Source organism: Ranitomeya variabilis, chromosome 4 (genome assembly GCF_051348905.1).
Source record: "Ranitomeya variabilis isolate aRanVar5 chromosome 4, aRanVar5.hap1, whole genome shotgun sequence".
NCBI lineage: Eukaryota > Metazoa > Chordata > Amphibia > Anura > Dendrobatidae > Ranitomeya > Ranitomeya variabilis.
This window is the reverse complement of record NC_135235.1, coordinates 738582654-738606488: the sequence shown is the minus strand read 5'-3', so window position 1 is coordinate 738606488 and position 23835 is coordinate 738582654. Positions and strand designations below refer to the sequence as shown.

The 23835-nt window shown below is 46.5% G+C and overlaps 1 protein-coding gene across 1 annotated transcript in view; it reads left to right on the top strand.

The window, feature by feature from the left end:
• LOC143767995 (uncharacterized) overlaps positions 1 to 23428 on the top strand; it is an 85956-nt gene extending 62528 nt beyond the window's left edge. Inside the window, exon 11 of the mRNA XM_077256600.1 lies at positions 16328 to 23428. Coding sequence (XP_077112715.1) covers positions 16328 to 18180 — 1853 coding nt within the window. The 3' untranslated portion in view covers positions 18181 to 23428. The remainder of the gene's footprint in view (positions 1 to 16327) is intronic.
• The last annotated feature ends 407 nt before the right edge of the window (positions 23429 to 23835 follow it).

Below are 23835 nucleotides of genomic sequence, written 5' to 3'. Positions count from 1 at the left end.
AATGTTGACATACCACAAAGCTTCTGGGAGAATGTCCTATGGGAAAAATTGAACTTTTTGGCAAGGCACATCAGCTCTATGTTCACAGATGGAAAAATGAAGCATATCAATAAAAGAATAATGTCCTTACTGTGAAACATGGAGGAGGCTCTGTTATGTTCTGGGGCTGCTTTGCTGCATCAGGCACAGGATGTCTAGAATTGTGCAGGGTACAATGAAATCTCAAGACTATCAAGGGATTCTAGAGAGAAATGTGCTGCCCAGTGTCAAAAAGCTTGGTCACTGTCGCAGGTCATGGGTCTTGCAACAGGATAATGACCCAAAACACACAGCTAAATACACCCAAGAATGGCTAAGAGGAAAACATTGGACTATTCTGAAGTGGCCTTCTGTGAGCCCTGACCTAAATCCTATTGAGCATCTTTGGAAAGAGCTGAAACATGCCGTCTGGAAAAGGCAACCTTCAAACACGAGACAACTAGAGCAGTTTGCTCTTGAGGAGTGGCCAAAATCCCTGTCGAGAGGTGCAGAAGTCTCATTGACAGTTACAGGAACCATTTGATTGCAGTGATTGCTAGTGATGAGCAAACGTGCTCACCACTACTCGGTACTCGCCCGAGTATCACTATGCTTGGTGTACTCGGGATTATTCGTCGGGAGCTCGGGTCTCTGCCCTGCAATTCTGGCACTATTTAGAGCGCCAATGACAATGCAGGGATTGTCTGCCATGTACTGTAATGCTGCAGGGATCTTTGTTGAAGTATTACAATGATTGGCTGGCCGCACAGTGTCGTCAGGTCTATAAGAGACGTGGTTCCGCCCTGCTTGCCGCATTCTGCTCCAGACTTAGCTAGTGTAGGGAGAGCTGCTGCTGAGATAAGCTCAGAATCGTCCTTTTATTAGTTAGTGTGGGTCTACTAGTGTTCAGTCCACAAATCCTGAGAAACCAACAGTCCTTTTTAGGGCTAATTCGGGGGTCCATAGATTGCAGCGCTAGGTAGGCAGGGGAGTCTATGTGCACATATCCACATCAGTGCAAGGCCTGCAGGCACTGTATGCGAGTACATAGCTCTCACTGCTTACATGTAAAGGCTCCATTACTGTCTGCTGCTGCTTATTTAATATATACCTACTGCAGTTATCTGTGGCAATTTTTTTTTTTTTTTTTGCATCTTATACCTGTTCCTTTTATTCTAATGCAATCCATAGCCCCCTTTTCTTCTTCATCTATTTGCTTGGGCACGCTGCAGACTACAGCCAGGTCATTGTAATAGAAGAACTTGCAAATATAAGAATTTAAAAAAAAAAAATTAGTCCCAGGCATCAGATGTGACTGCGCCAAAAAAGCTTTTTTTTTTGTACTATCTTATATTTTGTAGTGTCTTACAATGTTTTTGGACACCACTTTCCTGACCCAAAAAATCTGTAGCTGGCCTAAATATATTTAGCTACAGTTCTATGATTTATCACTGTGAGTTGTACGCCACACGCATCGCATATCATTGTGCAAAATTTTGTTGTGCCCAAAAAAATCAAGGCCACATTTAGATCAGTCTGTTATCTCAGACTGACGGCTGCTGTATCTGTGGTGGAAAAGTCTTTTGTTCGCAGGCATAAGTTGCATAGTTCTGTCTGCTAGCCTCGTTCTACTAATTTTTTATTGTTTTCAAAAATTTGCAACAAACATAAAAAAAATGTATACAGTCTGTTATCTCAGGCTGAGGCCTGGTGTATCTGTGGTGGAAAAATCTTAGTTTTGCAGGCATACACATCACATATAATGTTTCTCCAAATAAATACATTTGTAGTGAGCTTTTTAAATAGTTCAGTAGTCCATTTAAAATGGGCAAGACAAGGGGCAAAAGACGGGGAAGTGGACGTGATGCTGATGGTGCATGCAGAGGACGAGGCTGTGGCCAAGCTAAAAGTGGGCCACAACAATACCCACATCTTCTCACTTAAGGTTCCTGTCCCAGTTTCTAGGGGACCGCCTCACACCACTAGAGCAGTGTGAAACAGTTATTGGTTGGATAGCGGATAATGCTTCCAGTCACTTAGCCAGCACCATCATCACCATGTCTTCCAGACGGTCAAGTCTGAGTAGCTGTGAGTGAGGACCGTATATTCCTCACCCTGATCCTCCTTACTCCCACCATGCCGAGTGTCCTGAGACAACTGATCCCACACTTGGACACTCTGAAGAGCTGTACAGTTTTCCCTTTAAAGATTCCAGACTCTCGGCCGATCAGCTTTAAGTGGGGCCAGATGAGATCGCATGTGGCGATGCCCAAAGCTTTGAACAGCCACGGTCACACGATGAACGCGATGGTGGCAAAGTGTCACAAGAGATGGACAATGATGAGACAATTGCCAGAAAGTCAGGAGGAGGAGCAGGGTGCGGATGTGGAAGACGAGGTAGTGGATGACATAGTGACTGACCCAACCTGGTAGGAGGACATGCAGAGCGAGGACAGCAGCACACATGAGGAAAGAGGCATATCACCCCAACAGGCAGGAAGAAGCAGTGTGGTGGCCACAAACAGAAGGCGTGCATCCGTTCCCCGCAACACCAACATGAGGGAAGTTGCTATTCCAACTGTTAGATCTTCCTGAGTCTGGTTATTTTTTTAAAGACTCTGCCAATAACCCCAAACAGGCCATTTGCAGCACCTGCCATACCCGCATCAGCAGGGGTAGCAAAACTACCAGCCTGACCACCACCAGCATGATCAGGCGCATGGCAGCATATCACCCGACTTTGTGGGCCGAACCCAGGCTCCAGAAACACTGTCTGCAGGTGACACCAATGATTCTTCCACTTTTTTGCATAGCAGCCAATCCCCAGTCCACTGCATGTGAAGATGCCTCTGGCCCTGCACCTGTTGTTGCTCACAGTCAAGCAGCACCATCATCAAACCCGTCCACGTCCTTGTTCCAGCACATCCTTCAGTTGTGTATACCCCAGTCATTGGAGCTCAAGCGGAAATACCCAGCCAACGCCCCACAGGCCACAGTACTAAATTCTAACATTTATCTTCTGCTTACACTCTAAATGTTTCCTTTTAGGCTCGTTGAGACAGAAGCTTTCCGCAACCTGATGGCGGCAGCCGTCCCAAGGTACTCTGTCCCCAGTCACCACTATTTCACCTGGTGTTCCGTACCGGCATTACACCAGCATGTGTCCCACAACATTACCCTTGCCCTCAACAATGCTGTTACTGGGAAAGTCCACCTAACTACGGACACGTGGACAAGTGCTTGTAGGCAGGGACGGTACATCTCACTGATGGCACACTGGGTTAACATAGTGGAAGCCGAAACCTAGTTGGACCTTGGGATGGAACACATCCTCACCACGCCAAGGATTGCGGGCCCTACGTCAATCAGGTTTGCCCCCACAGTCTACAGCTCCTGCACCTCCTCCTCTTCCTCCTCCTCTTCAGCCTCACATGGCACGGGTGCCAGAACTTCCTGATCCTCCTGACTGCGCATGCGCCGATAACACCCGGGCCGCAGCATTAGGTATACGGATGGTATAAAAGGTTTTACTGTTCAAACAATAGCCACCCCCGACGAAGGATAAGATCCGAAACGCGCGTCGGGGTGCGCTATTACGGGACGTGCTATTACGGGACGTGGCAGACCCAGAAAGGTAGTTATCGTGTATCTCCCAATTTTTTAGCACATTGCACTTTTTGTGTGGATCGTATTTTTTTGCTGTGTCATTGAATACTAATTGCAGCTTTGCACATTGCACTATCGCACTTTGCACTGCTATGTGAATATTTTGTGGATTTTTGTTGTATTTTGATACACTCTATTTATGGGTCATTTTAATCCACATTACTTAGTTATAATTTTGCACCTCCCCCCCTCTCCTTTTTTAAATATAACCGTCACTTTTGGGAAGCACTACTTCCTGATATATAAACTAGGTCAGCTATTGACACTAATTTATTGGACAATTATATGTATTATCTTTTAGTCCTGTTGTGCGCACAAATGTTTTGTTTTTATATGGCCAATTATAAGTAACTAAGGCATTTCTATATCTACTTTCTGCTTGATGGTTTTTCTGGTTCTCCATATATTGGTTGGGTTTGTTTCCACTATTATAAATAGTTATCTTTGAATGTCTAATATTTCATCTTGAAACTCATCTGACAGAAAATATTGTCCATTACAATAGTTTAGATTGCCATGAGCCACCGAGCCCCATACTCTTAATTACCCCAGAATAGTTTCACCACTTGTTACTCATTCTTTGATGATGAAGACTGTTGAGTTTGATCATTTCAGTAGTTGTGTTGTCTATAATCGCAGTTTTTCACTACAGTAAATAGTGTCCACTGTTTACCTCTTTACTGAAGGCTTCAGGATCCGCAATCTAGAGCACTGCTAACCGGGTTGGCTGAGTCCGGCCGGTCCGAAGGCACATCCAGCGTTCCCTTTGCAGATGGAAATCAGTGCCTACCTTCTAGCACCTGTGTGTTGTAGTACTTCCCTGCTGAGCACCACGGGATAGTCCTCACAACTAATACCTCTGTTTCTGATGTTCTGTTTCTGATGTTCTTTCTCTGAGGTTCTTTCTCTGATGTTCTTTCTCTCCGTCCCCCAGTATGGCTAAGACGCACCCGTATGACGGGTAGTCCTGGAGTTCTTCCGGGACCCTAGTGTCGCCCTTCTCCCACAATTGCCTCATATGTCTGCTTAGATGATGTTAGGTGAGACAGCCAACCTAAAGTCAACTGCCCTGCCGCTGTTTGAAGTAATGCTTGGAGCCCAATACTTCCTCGGCGTTCCGGCCGCCGGCTACGCGTCTCAGTAGGATGTTGCCTCGATCTTACGGCACGACTCCTACTGGCTATATCTCCTTGTTGCTGCAATCTTGTTTCTCACTTCTCCACAATATATCTCGCTTCGTGTCCTTTCTTAAGATGCCGCCGCGAGGTCCGCAGGCGCGGCTCTTTAACGTTCTGTCCTGTTCGCTAGGCCACTGCCAGGATCCCACCCCTGACAGGGGCCCTTCTGAACAGTCCAAGAGAAGATGAACAGCGCTCCAACCGGGTGTTGTAGTATCAAACAAGGTTTTATTGTGCCATGTGACAGCGACGTTTCGACCAGAACACTGGTCTTTTTCAAGCATACACCAAAGTACAAAATGCCGGTTTAAATAGGGTGGATACCACGCAGGGCACCAATCACCAACCAGCTACTAATTACTCAAACAATGTGACATAAAACATAGATCAGACAAGTGCAGGATACATGTAAAAAGACATAAAAACTCCTCCAACACAGATAATAATGAAACCATGAAAAATACAAAAATATTACAGCAATCATATAGTGTTTATCTTTCATTAAACCAATCGGACACCAGCATCAACATATCCATGGTTACGGGGCACCAATGTCATAGCTTCTATCATGGTCCTCTTATCCAATGCGGATCCTTCCTGGGGTTGGCGCCAAAAGACAAAGGCAACCTATCGAACTTCCATATTCATCATGGGATAACCTGTGCAACAAATCTGACAGCCGCTTACATATTGCGTCCATACCTGTGTCATATCCCTGCGTCATATAGCCAACGAACCACAGGGTCGCAAAGTACCCAGTAACCCCCTGGTGAGCATAGCTGCGTGTCACGGTACCAGAACGCCCACATCACATGATCGCAGGACGAGCACAGCCCAGCGGTGATGCGTACACCACACACCCAGAGCGGAGACGCCCACAGGCGCGCAGGCGCACTACCACTGGGACCAGCCGCACCACATAACGCGATACGAACCGGCCCAGCGATGATGCAGCCGTCACACCCCCGCAGCATCACCGCACATTAAGAGCGCAGGCGCGTCATCGTCAAGCCATCCGAACCTCCAAGCCGCGATACGGACATACCTGGCACCCGCACGCAAGCGCACAAACGGACCTACAAAGCCACGACCACACTGGGTTGCTAAGGTGACCTGAAAAACACTAAAGGACAGTATGAATTTTACCCATTACTCAGGGATCAAAAAGCCCCTGTAGCTAATAATAAAGGAATATATAATCCTCAAAGCAAACAAATATACATCTATATAAATAATTGTCTAAGGGTTTTTCCGTCTCTGTCTGTCTGTCTTTCTGTCTGTCTGTCCTGGAAATCCCGCGTCTCTGATTGGTCGAGGCCGCCAGGCCTCGACCAATCAGCGACGGGCACGGCATGGCGACGATGATGTCATAAAGGTTGCCTCGACCAATCAGCGACGGGCACAGTCTGCCGCGAATTCTGGAATCATCATTGTCCATATACTACGGGGACATGCATATTCTAGAATACCCGATGCATTAGAATCGGGCCACAGTCTAGTATATACATAATAAGGCAGTCTGGAGTCAAAAAATAAAGAAGGGGCATATAGGCCACCATGACAGCTAAATCTTAGTAATATTCTCCAAGACTTAGCCAACAACATTTAACTATGTAAAGGAGAAGTGATAACATTACTGCTAAAATAGAACACACTTTAAAAACAAAAAAATGATGAGAACGCTATATCGAAGAGGGGCATAGAATTATCTGGGGATACATACCTGCAGGTTAAAGTCCAAATTCAGACCCCTGGGCTGTAATGTCCCCAATGTGTAGATCCATCTCATTTCTTTCTTTCTAAGTAATAATAATCTATCACCTCCCCTTCTTAAAACCGGAACACTATCAATTACCCTAAAGCGAAGTTGATTAACCGAATGTTTATTATCCATAAAGTGCTTCGGGATTGGCAAGTCGGTGAGCCCTGTCCGAATAGTGCTTTTATGCTTACTGATTCGTGCCCGTACCTTCATTGTGGTCTCCCCCACATATACCAACCCACACGAGCACGTAATCATGTACACAACAAAGCTAGAGGAACAAGTATATCCTTCTTTCAAAAGAATCTTTTTACCCGTATGGGGATGATGGAAAAACTCCCCTTTAAACATGTTATTACAGCTGACACACCCTAGGCATGGAAAATTTCCATGCCTGGGTGCGCTCAAAGTTGTCTGGGTTGAAATTTTAGATGCTCCAATATCTGATCTAACAAGACTATCACCCAAATTATGTCCCCTTGTGTATGACATCGTCGGATAATTTTTAAACGCTAATATCAAAGGTAAACCACGTTGTAAACCCAACCAATGTTTCTTTAGAATCCTATCTATCTGGTTGCTGGCTGGGTTAAAAGTCGACACAAATGGAATGCGCTCACTAGGGCGCTTATGGGGATTTGACTTGCGAATTAATTCCCGTGACATGTTACGGGCCTTCTGACTAAACCTACCCAACTCCTTCTTCAGATAACCCCTGTTTACGAATTTAAGGCACATCTCATCAAGCCTCCGATCAACCACAGTGTCATCCGACACTATATCCTCCAAACCCTAAGGAGTTGGCTCCAAGGCAAGGAGTTGACCATTCTCCATGGGTGATTGCTATCAAACAGCAACAGGCCATTCCTGTCAGTTTCTTTTACAAAGATATCTGTCCTTAATTTGTCACCCTGCTTGTACACAAGGGTATCCAAAAATTGAAGACGGGTAGTAGAGTAAGTCAAAGTGAATTGTAATTCCACATAGACCCCATTCAGGTATTGGTGAAACATGTCCAATTCCGTTACAGTCCCGTCCCAAACCAAAAAAATATCAATGTAACGCCACCAGGCTCTGACGTGGCGCCAGAGGTTGGAACTGTACACGTACCTGTCCTCAAATTCTGCCATGTAGATGTTCGCATAAGTGGGGGCCACATTGGACCCCATGGCGGTACCCCTCAACTGCAAATAGAACTCATCCCCAAAGAGGAAATAATTCCTCCTGAGGATGAGCTCCAACAGTGTGAGGACAAGTCGTGCACACTCCGGGGCCACGCCAGAACCCGATAGTGCACATGATACTGCATCGAGTCCCTTATCATGCTCGATCGATGTGTATAAAGATACAACATCGAACGATGCAAGAACAGTGGACTCAGACACATCAATGTCATCAAGTTTGTTAAGGAAGTCATTAGTGTCACAAATATAAGACTTCGCTGATGTAGCATAGGTGCGCAGTACCCGATCCAAAAAAATAGCGGTCCTATTAAATAGAGAACCCCTGCCCGACACAATCGGTCTGCCGGGGGGGGGGTTTAGCAAATCCTTATGGATTTTCGGTAGCACATATATTACCGGTACCACCGGTGTCTCAACAATCAAGTATTCTGACAACTTGTGGTCAATGAGTCCCATGGCCAGGGAATCACTGACCACAAGTTGTAACTCTTTCTGAAAACTTAAAGTAGGATTACACGATCATTTCTCATAAACACACTGGTCTCCCAGTTGTCGCAAAATCTCTGTTCTATACTTAGCACTGTCCATCACAACAATTGCTCCGCCTTTGTCGGCTTGTTTAATAGTCAACAGCGTATTATCAGCCAATGCCTTCAAAACTTTTTTCTCAGCCAACGTCATATTATGATTACCTGGAGGGTTAAAAGTTCTCTTTAATTCATTAATGTCTCTCTGTACCAGTTCAATATAAGATTCCACAAAATGGTCCCTACTGGGTGGTTGGAAGTCACTTTTAATGTATAACCCCACATCTCGTAAAGAAAAACCTTGTGATGGTCCTTCTGTAGTCACAGTAACGACACTACGCTTATCTGAAAAAAATGATGATAGTCTCAACCTCCTAAAGAAGGCATGAAGGTCAATTTGTAACGTAAACCAATCTGGATTACTAGACGGACAAAATGATAAACCCTTAGATAGTACCTTAAGTTCATTTTCAGATAGTGTGACAGATGAAATATTTACCACCAAGTTCCTGTTTTCCATTACTTGTCCTTCGTGTTCCTCGTTTTCATCGTGTACTTCTTCACTTGACGTTGCTCTCTGTGTGTGCTCCGATTTTCTGTGCTTCCGGCCTCCTCTCCGACCTCGTCTCCTGGATTTGTTTTGTCCATTTTCTCTCTCTCTAAAAAATGCAATCGCCTAGTACCTTCAATGTTGGAATCCTCCGTGGAGTCGGATTCAGCCGAAGTAAAGCCAAAATTGGAGTACTTCCTCCCTTGCGGTTTCCTACGCTTCTTTGATGGGCCAGATTTGCCCCTGTTGTTATAGGGGAACTGGTTGGGCCCCATGTGCCATGGAAAGACACGGCCCACCTTATAGTCCTCCAAATCACGAAACCACTTTACCCTCTTAGTGGACTCGATATCCGCTCGGAATTTTGTGGTGCGGCTGGTCCCAGTGGTAGTGCGCCTGCGCGCGCCTGTGGGCGTCTCCGCTCTGGGTGTGTGTGTACGCGTCACCGCTGGGCTGTGCTCGTCCTGCGATCATGTGATGTGGGCGTTCTGGTACCGTGACGCGCAGCTATGCTCACCAGGGGGTTACTGGGTACTTTTGCGTTGGTTATATGACGCAGGGATATGACACAGGTATGGACGCAATATGTAAGCGGCTGCCCGATTTGTTGCACAGGTTATCCCATGATGAATATGGAAGTTCGATAGGTTGCCTTTGTCTTTTGGCGCCAACCCCAGGAAGGATCCGCATTGGATAAGAGGACCGTGATAGAAGCTATGACATTGGTGCCCAGTAACCATGGATATGTTGATGCTGGTGTCCGATTGGTTTAATGAAAGATAAACACTATATGATTGCTGTAATATATTTGTATTTTTCATGGTTTCATTATTATCTGTGTTGGAGGAGTTTTTATGTCTTTTTACATGTATCCTGCACTTGTCTGATCTATGTTTTATGTCACATTGTTTGAGTAATTAGTAGCTGGTTGGTGATTGGTGCCCTGCGTGGTATCCACACTATTTAAACAGGCATTTTGTACTTTGGTGTATGCTTGAAAAAGACCAGTGTTCTGGTCGAAACGTCGCTGTCACATGGCACAACAAAACCTTGTTTGATACTACAACATCCGGTTGGAGCGCTGTAAATCTTCTCTTGGACTGTTTAGAATATCCAGGTTGGTTCCCTGGACAAAGAACGAGCGCCCCCCTGAGCGAGTGCTGTCAGCCCTTTCCTCTTTTTACTTTAGGGGCCCTTCTGAGTCTCTCCCCACAACACCCTCTGCCACAGAATGTTGCCTGATCAATCCCCAGTCTGCTTCTGTCTAACGTCTTCCCCGACCCCAGTTTTACCTAGTTGTGAGGAGTGGCCTAATACATAGAACCCTTTGCTCCCCCTGGTGGCCGGGTTGTAAAATGTAATGTGTGACTGTGATACCTGGTCTGGTGAACTCCTTTAGTGCCATCAGACGTACCATCGCCCCCTTAGTGGCGGAGCGGCAGTACTGCAATGACCAGGACTCTGGAGCGCTGCACTTACACAGAGACACCTTTTCTTGGGCCATGGTGTTACCTGCTGTTCTGTGGTGTAAGATGGCAAGAGGAATAATCCAGTAGATGGGTCAGAATCAGGAGGGCAGAGAAAATATCAAATCAGAAGACACAAGAGTAGTCATTAACTGGCCAGGGAAACAATAGGAAAGAAGCAGGGACCTGAGCACAGAGGACTGAACCAGAGGAGAGCAAGACTATATCTGGCAGTTTTCGGCAATATGCTTCAAGCTTTAGTAGGGTGTAGTGCTTTCCAGATGGCTGAAGGAGGGCGCAGAGTACTTCAGCTGGACAGTACACACCCGTACTGCCAGACTGGATGTAACTACTGTGTGACGGGGTGTATGGCAGAGCAAGAAGGGACAACAGACCAAGGGATGATTCAACAGATTTATTATCAAGAACGCTGGAACAACACATGCAGGTAGATCTACAGAGTCCACAATTAGTCCAACGGAACAGGTTCGGGGGGGCACCTCCCGATAATCCTTGTGCCAGCTAACAAAACAATAGTCCACACGAGTCCAAGGGATCCCAAAACAATCCCACGAACGACGAGATATGTCCTCAGCTCAAGTCTCGCCCTGTTCGCCTCTCGTAGTCACAGATGGACGTGGGGTCTTGCCTCAGCTAAGAATCCCCACTCCTTCTCCTTCAAAGTTCAACTCACATCTGATCTCAAAATAAGAATAGATTGTCTGAGCTCCTGGGATCCGCCCATGAAGGGGGGGTAGGGGTCACACCTTCTATTCAATGGTTGGGTCCATCAGAAGATTCTAGACTAGTGGGCTCCGCTTAGTCTAGCTAGTATGTACATTTGACTAGCCACCTGCTGTGAGGAACAATGGCTATTCCTTCACTAGTTGACAGCTTAATTAAATTATAGCCTAGGGCTGCAAGTATTGGGGGAAGGAGACATTGTTACAGGTGAACTCCCAGCACAAGAAAATACATATATTACAGCTAATAGAAACCAGAGAACAGTTACATACATCAAATGGCATATTATTCAAATACAGGACAGGGCAAAAGTACATATCATGACAATCCCTTCCCCTCCAAATTTGTGTACGTACTAGGGATCTCTACAGGTCGCTGGTTAAGTACACACAGGCAGAGCGTAACTTACATGTGGCTTCATGCAGCCACGAATTGGCATCGTAGCTCTCCCACATCATTGCCCCGGAGAACATCTGCAGGCAGACCACCCATCACCCCAACCACACATCGCCTGACCCCAAAACCAAAGTTCAGATCCACAGTGGCTGTGGGAATAGTCCTCCATTGTCCACCAGCCAGTTCAATGACAATCCCAGGTCCTCTATGGATTGCCTCAGGCCGAACCACTCGGGGATCAGCCAGTGTGAGGAAAGCCCCCGAGTCACAAAATCCGATAAGTCTCTGTCCATCCAGCACGACCTCCTGCAAGTGCTTACCTCGATGAGCAGAAGTCGTCATAGCTGCAGGTCGCACACCATAAACTCCTTGTGGTGCAACATGGGTGGGTGAGGCACTAGGCCAGTCCTCACGTAGTGGTGACACGTCTTCCTTCATGGCACTTGGCTGTACATAATTAATAATACGACTGGGTACAGGATCAATCCTCATTTGAACAGCTGGGCAGGAGGCTTGCAGATGCCCCGGCTGCCCACATCGATAGCATCTGTGCTGGGTCTCACTTCATCCAAGGCGTCCTCTTGGGCGAGGGGTAAGGGAACCGGGAGGCCGGCTCCCACCTGAAGGTGCTGGAGGGGTTTGAGGACGACTCCTCCATGAGCTGGCTGGGCATGAGGCCTGCAGATGCCCCGGATGCCCACAACCATAACACCTGCGCTCTGCTACTTCCTCTCCTCGTCGTATTCCAGAAAACGCAGTAGAAGCAACTGGAGGCACATTTACACGGGTATCAGCATGAGATGGTGGCTTAGAGGAATGGGCAACAATGGGGACAGAAGAACTGGGGGCCACCGGTGTTGTAGAGCTGGTAGGCCTCTCTCGATCCTCTAACAGAACCCTCCAATGAGGCTTGATGGTGAGAGCCTCATCAGCAAGAGATGCAGCTTCTTCCACTGTCGCTGGTCTCCTCTCACGCACCCATTCCCTGATCTCACCGGGGCACTGGGCAAAGAATTGTTCTTTTAGGATAACCTGGAGAAAGGTGTTCCAGGTTAAGGCCTCCTCTGCCTCCAGCCAGCGATGACATATTTGTTTGAGTCTATGAGCATATATCTTAAAAGACACTTCCCCATCACAGGCTAAAGTACGGAACTGAGTCCTGTAAGTGTTTGGCATCACAGCATAATGTTCGAGAATAGTTTGTTTAATCTCCGCATACTCACAGTTCCCCCAAGGGTCCATAGCTCTATAGGCTTCAGCAGCTCCACCCTCTAAGAGCCCCACAAGATGTCTGACTCGCTCCCTTTCCGGGACTTCCATTAATCGACACTGATGCTCAAAGTCCTGGAAGAAGCCCTCAATGTCGCCTGCAGCCTCATTAACCGGCTTGAAGTCTTTGCGGGACACTCTGGGGAGTTCCCTCATGGTGGGTGCTGGTGTTACAGTCTGTCTGGAGCTTCTAGCTGCTTCCAAAGCGATCCGCCTCTCCAGCAATGCCATCTCCTGAGCTCTGTCCTCGGCTCTGTGAATGGCCTCCCTCTCCCTCTCCTCGGTTCTGTGAGTGGTCTCCCTCTCCCTCTCCTCGGCTCTGTGAATGGCCTCCCTCTCCCTCTCCTCGGCTCTGTGAATGGCCTCCCTCTCCTGAGCTCTGTGAATGGCCTCTCTCTTATCGTCTATGGTGGCCTCTTCTCCCAGCACTGCCATCTCCTCCTCGTACCACACAACCCACTGACTTTTTTGGGTATTTACCTCTGGCTGCAGTCTTTCCTCCATTTGCTGTGAGGATCCTTCCTCAGCGTCATCTTGCAGGCGAACTCCTTCCAAAGCCTCAATTAGCTGCTCCTTGGAGAGCCCCTTGTATCTGACTCCCAGTTCACGGGCCTTTGTTTGTAAGTTCACCACAGTCCAGTTCTTGTACTCTGCAGTGCTGGTTCCCGATGTTGGGCCGTTGTCCTCCATTCCTTCTGCTCTGATCCCACTGCTTGCCACCAGTTTGTGACGGGGTGTATGGCAGAGCAAGAAGGGACAACAGGCCAAGGGATGATTCAACAGATTTATTATCAAGAACGCTGGAAAAACACATGCAGGTAGATCTACAGAGTCCACAATTAAACCAACGGAACAGGTTCGGGGGGGCACCTCCCAATAATCCTTGTGCCAGCTAACAAAACAATAGTCCACACGAGTCCAAGGGATCCCAAAACAATCCCACAAACGACGAGATATGTCCTCAGCTCAAGTCTCGCCCCGTTCGCTTCCGCAGTCACAGATGGACGTGGGGTCTTGCCTCAGCTAAGAATCCCCACTCATTCTCCTTCAAAGTTCAACTCACATCTGATCTCAAAATAAGAATGGATTGTCTGAGCTCCTGGGATCCGCCCATGAAGGGGGGTAGGGGTCACACCTTCTATTCAATGGTTGGGTCCATCAGAAGATTCTAGACTAGTGGGCTCCGCTTAGTCTAGCTAGTATGTACATTTGACTAGCCACCTGCTGTGAGGAACAATGGCTATTCCTTCACTAGTTGACAAAGCTTAATTACATTATAGCCTAGGGCTGCAAGTATTGGGGGAAGGAGACATTGTTACAGGTGAACTCCCAGCACAAGAAAATACATATATTACAGCTAATAGAAACCAGAGAACAGTTACATACATCAAATGGCATATTATTCCAATACAGGACAGGGCAAAAGTACATATCATGACATACTGGTCCCAGTAAACTAATCTTAGTGGCTGGACAGGGCCTGCGCCACCCAAAGCTTCTGATTCTGATGTCTTCTCTATCATCAGTGCTGCCTGCAGAATGAATAAGGCGGTATTTGGTGACAGAAGCAGACGTTGCAACAGCAAATCCCAGATGAGATTAATGAGGACATTCTATTTGCAAAAGCCCTAATATGATAAAAAAAAGTAATAAAACAGTGCAGTAGAAATCCCCATAAAGTGACTCGATTTTGGAAATTATAACCCTCAGTGAATTAATCTATAGACGTATTGACTATCTTGACTCCACAGGCACTTTACGGAAATTAGCACTTAGGGGATGTTGGAGAGTGAAAATTACACATTTGCCATTTTATTCCCCAACACATAGTGCCCAGATTGTGCCCCAGGAGACACACTCACCATAAATTAACCCCTTCATGACCCTGGGTATTTTCGTTTTTCGCTCCCCTCCTTCCCAGAGCCATAACTTTTTTATTTTTTTCCATCAATATGGCCATGTGAGGGCTTATTTTTTGCGGGACGAGTTGTACTTTTGAACGACATCATTGGTTTTACCATATAGTGTACTAGAAAACGGGGGAAAAAATTCCAAGTGCGGTGAAATTGCAAAACAAGTGCAATCCCACACTTGTTTTTTGTTTGGCTTTTTTGCTAGGTTTAATAAATGCTAAAACTGACCTGCCATTTTGATTCTCCAGATCATTACGAGTTTATAGATAACCAAACATGTCTAGATTTTTTTTTTTCTAAGTGGTGAAAAAAAATTCCAAACTTTGCTAAAAAAAAAATAAATGTGCCATTTTCCGATACCCGTAGCGTCTCCATTTTTCGTGATCTGGAGTCGGGTGAGGGCTTATTTTTTGCGTGCCGAGCTGACATTTTTATTGATACCATGTTGGTGCAGATACGTTCCTTTGGTCGCCCATTATTGCATTTTACTGCAAGGTTGCGGCAAACAAAAAAAAGTAATTCTGGCTTTTCGAATTTATTTTTTTTTTATTGATAGATCGGGCGATTCTGAACGCGGTGATACCAAATATGTGTAGGTTTGATTTTTTTTTTTATTGTTTCATTTTAAATGGGGGGGGGAAGGGGGGTGATTTAAACTTTTATATTTTTTTTTATTTTTTTTCATATTTTCGTAAACATTTTTTTTACTTTTGCCATGGGAGGCTAGAAGCTGGCACAACTCGATCGCCTCTGCTGCATAGAGGTGATGCGCAGATCACTGCTATGCAGCAGAATTACAGGATTGCTATGAGCGCCGATCACAGGGTGATCCGGCATCAACAACCATAGAGGTCTCAAGGAGACCTCTGGATGTCAGGCCGATGCATCGTTGACCCCTGATCACGTGACGGGGGGCAGCGTTTAGCGCATTTCCGGCCGGATGGCCGGAAGCGGTAGTTACAGAGGCATTTAACTACTTAATAGCGGCGGGTGGGTCGCGATTCCACCCGTCGCTATTGCAGGCACATGTCAGCTGTACAAAACAGCTGAAATGTCCCGGCTTTGATGCAGACTCACCGCCGGAGCCCGCATCAAAGCAGGGGATCTGACCTCGGACGTACTATCCCGTCTGAGGTCAGAAAGGGGTTAAGTGGGTTCTCACTAAAATAATGTCAAATAGATGGATGCTAAATGTAGTTTGGGTACACTGCAAGACTCAGAAGCGAGAGGGAGATTTGACTTTGGGAGAGCGGATATTGCTGCATTGGTTTATGGGATCTATGTTCCATTTCAAGAACCTTTGAGCCAATAATAATGTGGAAACCTCTGTTTCTCCACTGGCAGATGATGGTCTTGAATGGAGACTTGTTTTCTGTAAGATGAGTAGACATTTTATCAGTATTATTTTTGCCTACATAACATTGGTGTTTTTTTATTGCATATTTGGGAAGCAGAATGAACAAACAGTTGAACACCATGCTCTACTAGTTCATGCTATGAGGTTTTCTATTACACTGTGAACTGTCATTGTCTTGGTGAATAATTCAATATTTTTAAAAACCTTGCAATTTTTACAGACAGCTTAAGTAAAAATGTTAAAAAAAAAAAATTAAGGATATTTTATTTAAAAATGATTTTTTTTTTGTCTTAGCAGATGATTGTACCAGGAGATCAGAGGGACAGCTGACATCTTCAGTTTTTAAATCAGACGAGCTTGAGATCCCACAGGATACGATTGAAGTGAATACAATTACTCCAGATATACCATCATCCCTTCACAGCAAAGATCTACCATCTGATCCTTTGAAACAGGTCCTGTCTTCTGATTCATTATCGACTACTAAGGAAAATAAAAATCACACAATAAGCATTAAAAAACTAACCACTCCTAAATCAAAGAAGCTATTTTCACCTTCAGAATATGGAAACCATTTTACCCTCGAAAAGTCTTTCCCTAAACCTCAAAAAAGTCACACAGCGGAGAACAGATTTTCTTGTTCCAAATGTGGAAACTGTTTTAACCGGAAATCAGATCTTGATAGTCACAAGAGCAGTCACACAGGGGAGAAGCCATTTTCCTGTTCAGAATGTGGGAAATGTTTTGCAGACAAATCAACTCTTGGTAAACATCAGAGAACCCACACAGGGGAGAAGCCTTTTTCCTGTTCAGAATGTGGGAAATGTTTTTTGGTTAAATCAACTCTTCTTAGGCACCATAGCACTCACACAGGGGAGAAGCCTTTTTCATGTTCAGAATGTGGGAAATGTTTTAGCCAGAAATCAAAGCTTCTTATTCATCAGAGAGCCCACACAGGGGAGAAGCCTTTTTCCTGTTCAGAATGTGGGAAATGTTTTAGCCGGAAAGAGCGTCTTGATGGCCACCAGAAATCTCACACAGGGAAAAAGCTTTATTCCTGTTCAGAATGTGGGAAATGTTTTGCGATTAAATCAACTCTTCTTAGTCATCACAGAACCCACACAGGGGAGAAGGCTTTTTCATGTTCAGAATGTTGGAAATGTTTTAACCAGAAATCAGGACTTCTTATTCATCAGAGAAGCCACACTGGGGAGAAGCCATTTTCCTGTTCAGAATGTGGGAAATGTTTTGCAGACAAATCAACTCTTGGTAAACATCAGAGAAGTCACAAAAAGGAGAAGCCTTTTTCATGTTCAGAATGTGGGAAATGTTATTTGGTTAAATCAAGTCTTCTTAGGCACCATAGCACTCACACAGGGGAGAAGCCTTTTTCATGTTCAGAATGTGGGAAATGTTTTAACCGGAAATTTACTCTTAATTATCATCAGAGAATCCATACAGGGGAGAAGCTTTTTTCATGTTCAGAATGTGGGAAAGGTTTTAACCAGAAATCAAATCTTCTTATTCATCAGAGAACCCACACAGGGGAAAAGCCTTTTTCCTGTTCAGAATGTGGGAAATGTTTTGCAGACAAATCAACTCTTGGTAAACATCAGAGAAGTCACAAAGAGGAGAAGCCTTTTTCATGTTCAGAATGTGGGAAATGTTTTAGCCTGAAATCAGCTCTTCTTATTCATCAGAGAACCCACACAGGGGAGAAGCCTTTTTCCTGTTCAGAATGTGGGAAATGTTTTGCAGACAAATCAACTCTTCGTAAACATCAGAGAAGTCACAAAGAGGAGAAGCCTTTTTCATGTTCTGAATGTGGGAAAGGTTATAAGCGGAAATCAACTCTTCTTATTCATCAGAGAACCCACACAGGGGAGAAGCCTTATTCATGTTCGGAATGTGGGAAAGGTTATAACCTGAAATCATCTCTTCTTATTCATCAGAGAACTCACGCAAGGGATAAGCCCTTTTCATGTTCAGAATGTGGGAAATGTTTTTTGGTTAAATCAACTCTTCTTAGGCACCATAGCACTCACACAGGGGAGAAGCCTTTTTCATGTTCAGAATGTGGGAAAGGTTATAAGCAGAAATCAACTCTTAATAAACATCAGAGAAGCCACATAGGGGAGAAGCCCTTTTAATTACAGGGTTGTCCATTACTAGGTAAACCCCTTGTCATTCCTCGTGTTTGGCCTCATTAAAATAAAAACACTGATACTTACATTCCACGCCAGGCCATTCCAGTGGTGTCATCACTCTTGCTACAGGGGCTCATGTGAGGTTGTTACATAACACGAGCCCTGCACTCAATCAGCACCACCTTAGTATATATTTAATATCAACAGGAAGCCAGGTTGGCGGCTGTTATCTGACTTCCTCTTATTGTTCGATTAGTCCAAAGGTGGTGACAGTGACACTATCGCTGATTGGGCGCAGGGCTCACATGATGTAACAACCTCACATGAGCCCCGGGACCGCAAGTACTGACACCGGTGGAAGACTCCTGCATGGACGTTTGTGTGTTTTTATTTGAACAGGACCAAACATGAGGCATTAGAAGGGATTGTCCTAGTAGTGACATTCAAAAATTACTCAGGAGAGAAACTAGATATTATTGACAAATTGTACAAAAACATATACCAGACTGTATAAATGAGAAAGGGAAATTGCACTAAAACTTACTGTATTTTTTGGACTATAAGACACACTTTTAACAAGAAAAAAAGTTTGAAAAATTAGTGAGTGTGTCCTAATGACTGGAGGAAACTTCCTGTGACAAATGTGTCCTTCCTGGTCACTGAGAGAACTGCTCTCTGTCTTCCAACCCCACAACTAACTGATTGGTACTGGCAGGAGAGGAAGGTACCAGGAACTGCACAGAGGCTGCATATCCTGAGTGAGCAACTGTAGAACCTTCCACCTGACTTGCTCAAGGACCTTTCAGATCATGTAATCAATCACATGACCTGGAAGGAACAGCAAAATGGAGTAATGTATATGGAGCGCCCCCAGACACAGGACCACAGAGTACGCAGTACCGGGTCTCTTCTTCTGCGGTTCTGGCGATGTCACGGTGGCTAGACCCCGGTCCGTGACCCTGCTAAGGGGCGTCCAATAAAAGATGTAGGTGGTGGTGCGTGGTGCAGGTGACGATGAATAACGAGGACACAGGGTTGCAGTCTCTTTACCTCTTTACTGAAGGCTTCAGGATCCTCAATCCTCAAGCACTGCTAATCGAGCTGGCTGATGGCACATCCCGAATTCCCTTTGCAGGTGGAAATCGGTGCCTACCAACTAGCGCTGTGTGTTGTAGTCCTTCTCGGCTGAGCACCACGGGATAGTCCTCACAACTGTTGTGTCTTTTTCTGATGTTCCCTCACAACTGATTCTGATGTTCTTCTCCGTCCCCAGATGATATGGCTAGGACGCATCCGTATGACGGGTAGGCCTGGAGTTCTTCCGGGACCCTAGAGTCGCCCCTCTCCCACTGTTGCCCCGTATGTCTGCTTAGGTGATTTAGGTGAGACAGCCCGCCTATAACTGACTGTCCTGCCGCTGTTTGAAGTAATGCTTGGAGCCCAATACTTCCTCGGCGTTCCGGCCACCGGCTACACGCCTCAGTAGGATGTTGCCTCGGTCTTACAGCACGACTCCTACTGGCTTTATCTCCTTGTTGCTTTGATCTCGTTTCTCACTCTTCACAATAAACCTCGCTTCTTGTCCTTTCTTTGGGTACCGCTGCAATGAAGTGCAGGCGCGGTCCCGTAACGTTCTCTTCTAGTCCGCTAGGTCTCTGCCAGGATCCCACCTTTGACAGGGACCCTTCTGAGTCTCTCCCCGCAACACCCCCTGCCACGGTATGTTGCCTGTTCAATCCCCAGTCAGCTTCTCTCTAACTTTCGGTCCAACCCCCAGTTTTACCAGATTGTGAGGAGTGGCCTAATGCATAGTGCCCTTAGCTCCCCCTGGAGGCCTGACTATGAAGTGTATTGGTGTCTGTGATGCCTGGTCAGGTGAACTCCTTAGGTGCCATCGGACATACCAGCACTCCCCTTAGCGGCGGAGCGCCAATACTGCAACGACCAGGACTCTGGAGCGCTGCACTCCCCCCCCGGTTAAATCCAGTACTCCCGGACTGGGAAGAAAACAACAATACATGTCAGCAAAAAGACATACAAATTTTAAAATGCAATAACAAGTAGTAAGTAATATTAACAGTGCTTCCCTTTATGGGAGGTGAGGACTCTTTAAACGTTACAAACAAAACATGGTTAAATATTTTGAGATAACATACTATAAATATCTCCTATTACCCAGCCGGGTATTCTACTAAGTGCAAATGCTGAACAATAATTTAACTTTGCCTCTAAGGACGTATAAGCTGAATCCACTAAAGGCCTACTACCAATAAACCAACTTTTCTTTAAGGGCGTATAAGCTGAACCCACTAAAGACCTACTTATAAAATACAATACTAATCAACTTTTTCCTAATTTTTCCAACTTTACTTTCACAGGACCGCCTGTCTATTTGCCCAGGCCTACTGCCTCTCGCTCTGGTGCAGGACCGCCTAGTTCCTCGTCTGGGCCTACTGCCTTTCTTCTGCTATACACAGTATAGAACTTATAAACCTTCACTCAGATCACTGAGCCATCTCTGTATGGCTCCTAGGAGGACTCACCACCCAACCTCCACGGGTTCACTTCCTGTCCTCATTCTCTAGCACATTATTAACCATTTAAATAACTACATACTCTTTTTGTAAACATCACTACTATCTTAAAGGCAACATTATTCTTAAGTACAACATGTGAACATTCCCTTTAAGAGGGACTCCAGTTTCTTTGAGGTAGTGCAACTTCTCAAGTTGCGAGTTCGTTTGCAGCAGGAACTCCTGTACTGTTTCCAGGAACAGTTTCTTCGCAAAGAGTCTTTTTTCTTGTAAAACCAGTAGGGGCACCTTTAGTAAGGGCAAACTATTTACAATAAGTTTGTAATCATGCATTGTCCATGATTCAGCAGTTCTTGGTAACTTGTGCAAAAATAGAAAAACAAAAGCAAAACAAAAAGCAATAGGGATCCCGGGTCAACTAAGGGATCCCTTTAAGAGATAACCCTGGTCGGGTTATAGCAGCAGAAAACACAAAAGGACAAACCGTTAACTATGTACAGTTTGCAGAACTTTAAGGCTTCATTCTGACTGATTAGGAGGTGGTCTCCTTCCGGGCTTCACTTGGCAAACGGCCCGTGGTGGTATAGGGAGACCTGATCCCCGTCCAGGCAGCGACAGCACCCCTCCCTTGGCCACCCTCCTCAACCGAGAGTGAGCACGCCCCACAGGTACACGGTGGGTCGAGATATCCTGGGGTTCCGTTACCTTTTCCGCAGGGAGTTTGTCCTCCAAGGTCCCAGCCGCAGCCTGGAGGGTGATGCTCCGCTGAACGCCCCGAGCCATCCAGCCGACCTCCCTCCTCCATCGGGTATAGGTCACTGCGTCTCTGGGTTCCAAGTCGCGGTCCTTGTCATACCTTCCACCGCAGGACTCCACTTCCCTCCAGTCAACGCGGACTTGCAGTGGCTCTCCAATCTCCTGAATAACTCCCCTTCCTTCCCGGGAGTTAAAGAAAACCACCACTCCCCAGTGTGACGGTGGGACCTTCTCAGCATCCGTCAGGTCGATCTGGGCCGCAGGTTGAGGTCTATTCCTCCACGCTGTCATCAGGCACCGCAGGTGTTCTGCCTCCGGCAGGATTCTCAAGACCTGTGCCTGCAGCTCACACTCTGCCGCGGCCGGGACGGAGGAAGCAGGGGACACTGGAGATAGGCGGACCTCCATAGGCTGGCCCAGCCGAGCGGTCACCTGAGCGTCGGCTTCCCGGCGGCATGCTATCTGTCGGGCCTCAGCTGCTGTCACACACTCCTCAGACAGCGGCCGGCTAGGTCCGCCCGGCGGTAACTCCGTGAGGGCCAGTCCCTGCAACGATGGCGAATCTGGGGCTGTGACGGGTAGTGCAGCCTCATGCTGGGTCAGGTCATCCCCATGCGGTGCTTCCGACGTCGCCATCTTTGCCTCCTCCTCGGGGTCTTCTTCCCGTGCTCTCTTTTGTGGGCGGCCCCGTCTCCATGGTCTCCACCCCCCATAGAGAATGAGAAGGTGTACCTCAGCTGCTGACGGACACGTCCTCAGGATGCCACAATACTTAGACTGGGCGGCCATTGTCTTTCGCGCTCTTCATCTTGTTATCGCCCACTTCAGCGCCCTTCTTCTTCTCCTGCGCTCTCCCTAGCGCTGCAATGGCGGCGGTTTTTGGCGGCAAATGGCGATACACAGTCCTTGCAATAAATCACTGTTCAAGCACAATTCAATCACAGTTCCAAGGCACACATGACCTGATTTGTCAGGCTTAAGTAGATCCTGTTCGTGACGCCAAGTTTGGAGCGCCCCCAGACACAGAGCCACAGAGTACGCAGTACCGGGTCTCTTCTTCTGCGGTTCTGGCGATGTCACGGTGGCTAGACCCCGGTCCGTGACCCTGCTAAGGGGCGTCCAATAAAAGATGTAGGTGGTGGTGCGTGGTGCAGGTGACGATGAATAACGAGGACACAGGGTTGCAGTCTCTTTACCTCTTTACTGAAGGCTTCAGGATCCTCAATCCAGAGCACTGCTAACCGAGCTGGCTGAGACCGGCCAGTCCAATGGCACATCCAGAGTTCCCTTTGCAGGTGGAAATCGGTGCCTACCAACTAGCGCTGTCTGTTGTAGTCCTTCCCTACTGAGCACCATGGGATAGTCCTCACAACTGTTGTGTCTGTTTCTGATGTTCCCTCACAACTGATTCTGATGTTCTTCTCTGTCCCCCAGATGATATGGCTAGGACGCACCCGTATGATGGGTAGGCCTGGAGTTCTTCCGGGACCCCAGAGTCACCCCTCTCCCACTGTTGCCCCCTATGTCTGCTTAGGTGAGACAGCCTGCCTATAACTGACTGTCCTGCCGCTGTTTGAAGTAATGCTTGGAGCCCAATACTTCCTCGGCGTTCCGGCCACCGGCTACGCGCCTCAGTAGGATGTTGCCTCGGTCTTACAGCACGACTCCTACTGGCTTTATCTCCTTGTTGCTTTGATTTCGTTTCTCACTCTTCACAATAAACCTCGCTTCTTGTCCTTTCTTTGGGTACCGCCGCAATGAAGTGCAGGCGCGGTCCCATAACGTTCTCTTCTAGTTCGCTAGGTCTCTGCCAGGATCCCACCCCTGACAGGGACCCTTCTGAGTCTCTCCCCACAACGGGATGTTGCCTGTTCAATCCCCAGTCAGCTTCTCTCTAACTTTCGGTCCAACCCCCAGTTTTACCAGATTGTGAGGAGTGGCCTATTGCATAGTGCCCTTAGCTCCCCATGGAGGCTTGACTATGAAGTGTATTGGTGTCTGTGATACCTGGTCAGGTGAACTCCTTAGATGCCATCGGACGTACCAGCACTCCCCTTAGCGGCGGAGCGCCAGTACTGCAACGACCAGGACTCTGGGGCGCTGCATATATACATTCTATGTGTATGCAAATGTTCATATGTAGCAGAGCTGTGTGTATGTAAGTGTGCGTATTTAGGAGAACTTTGTATATCTATGCGTACAATATGGAGCAGAAATGTGTGAGTACGTACATGTCTCTCACGAAGAAAAATCTCAATTATTCATATTTAGATACTTTATTTATACCTTATTAAAAAGGAACTACTTGATATGATCCTGATCAGAAAAACTTTACAAATTGGCATTATAGAAATGAAAAACTGTATAT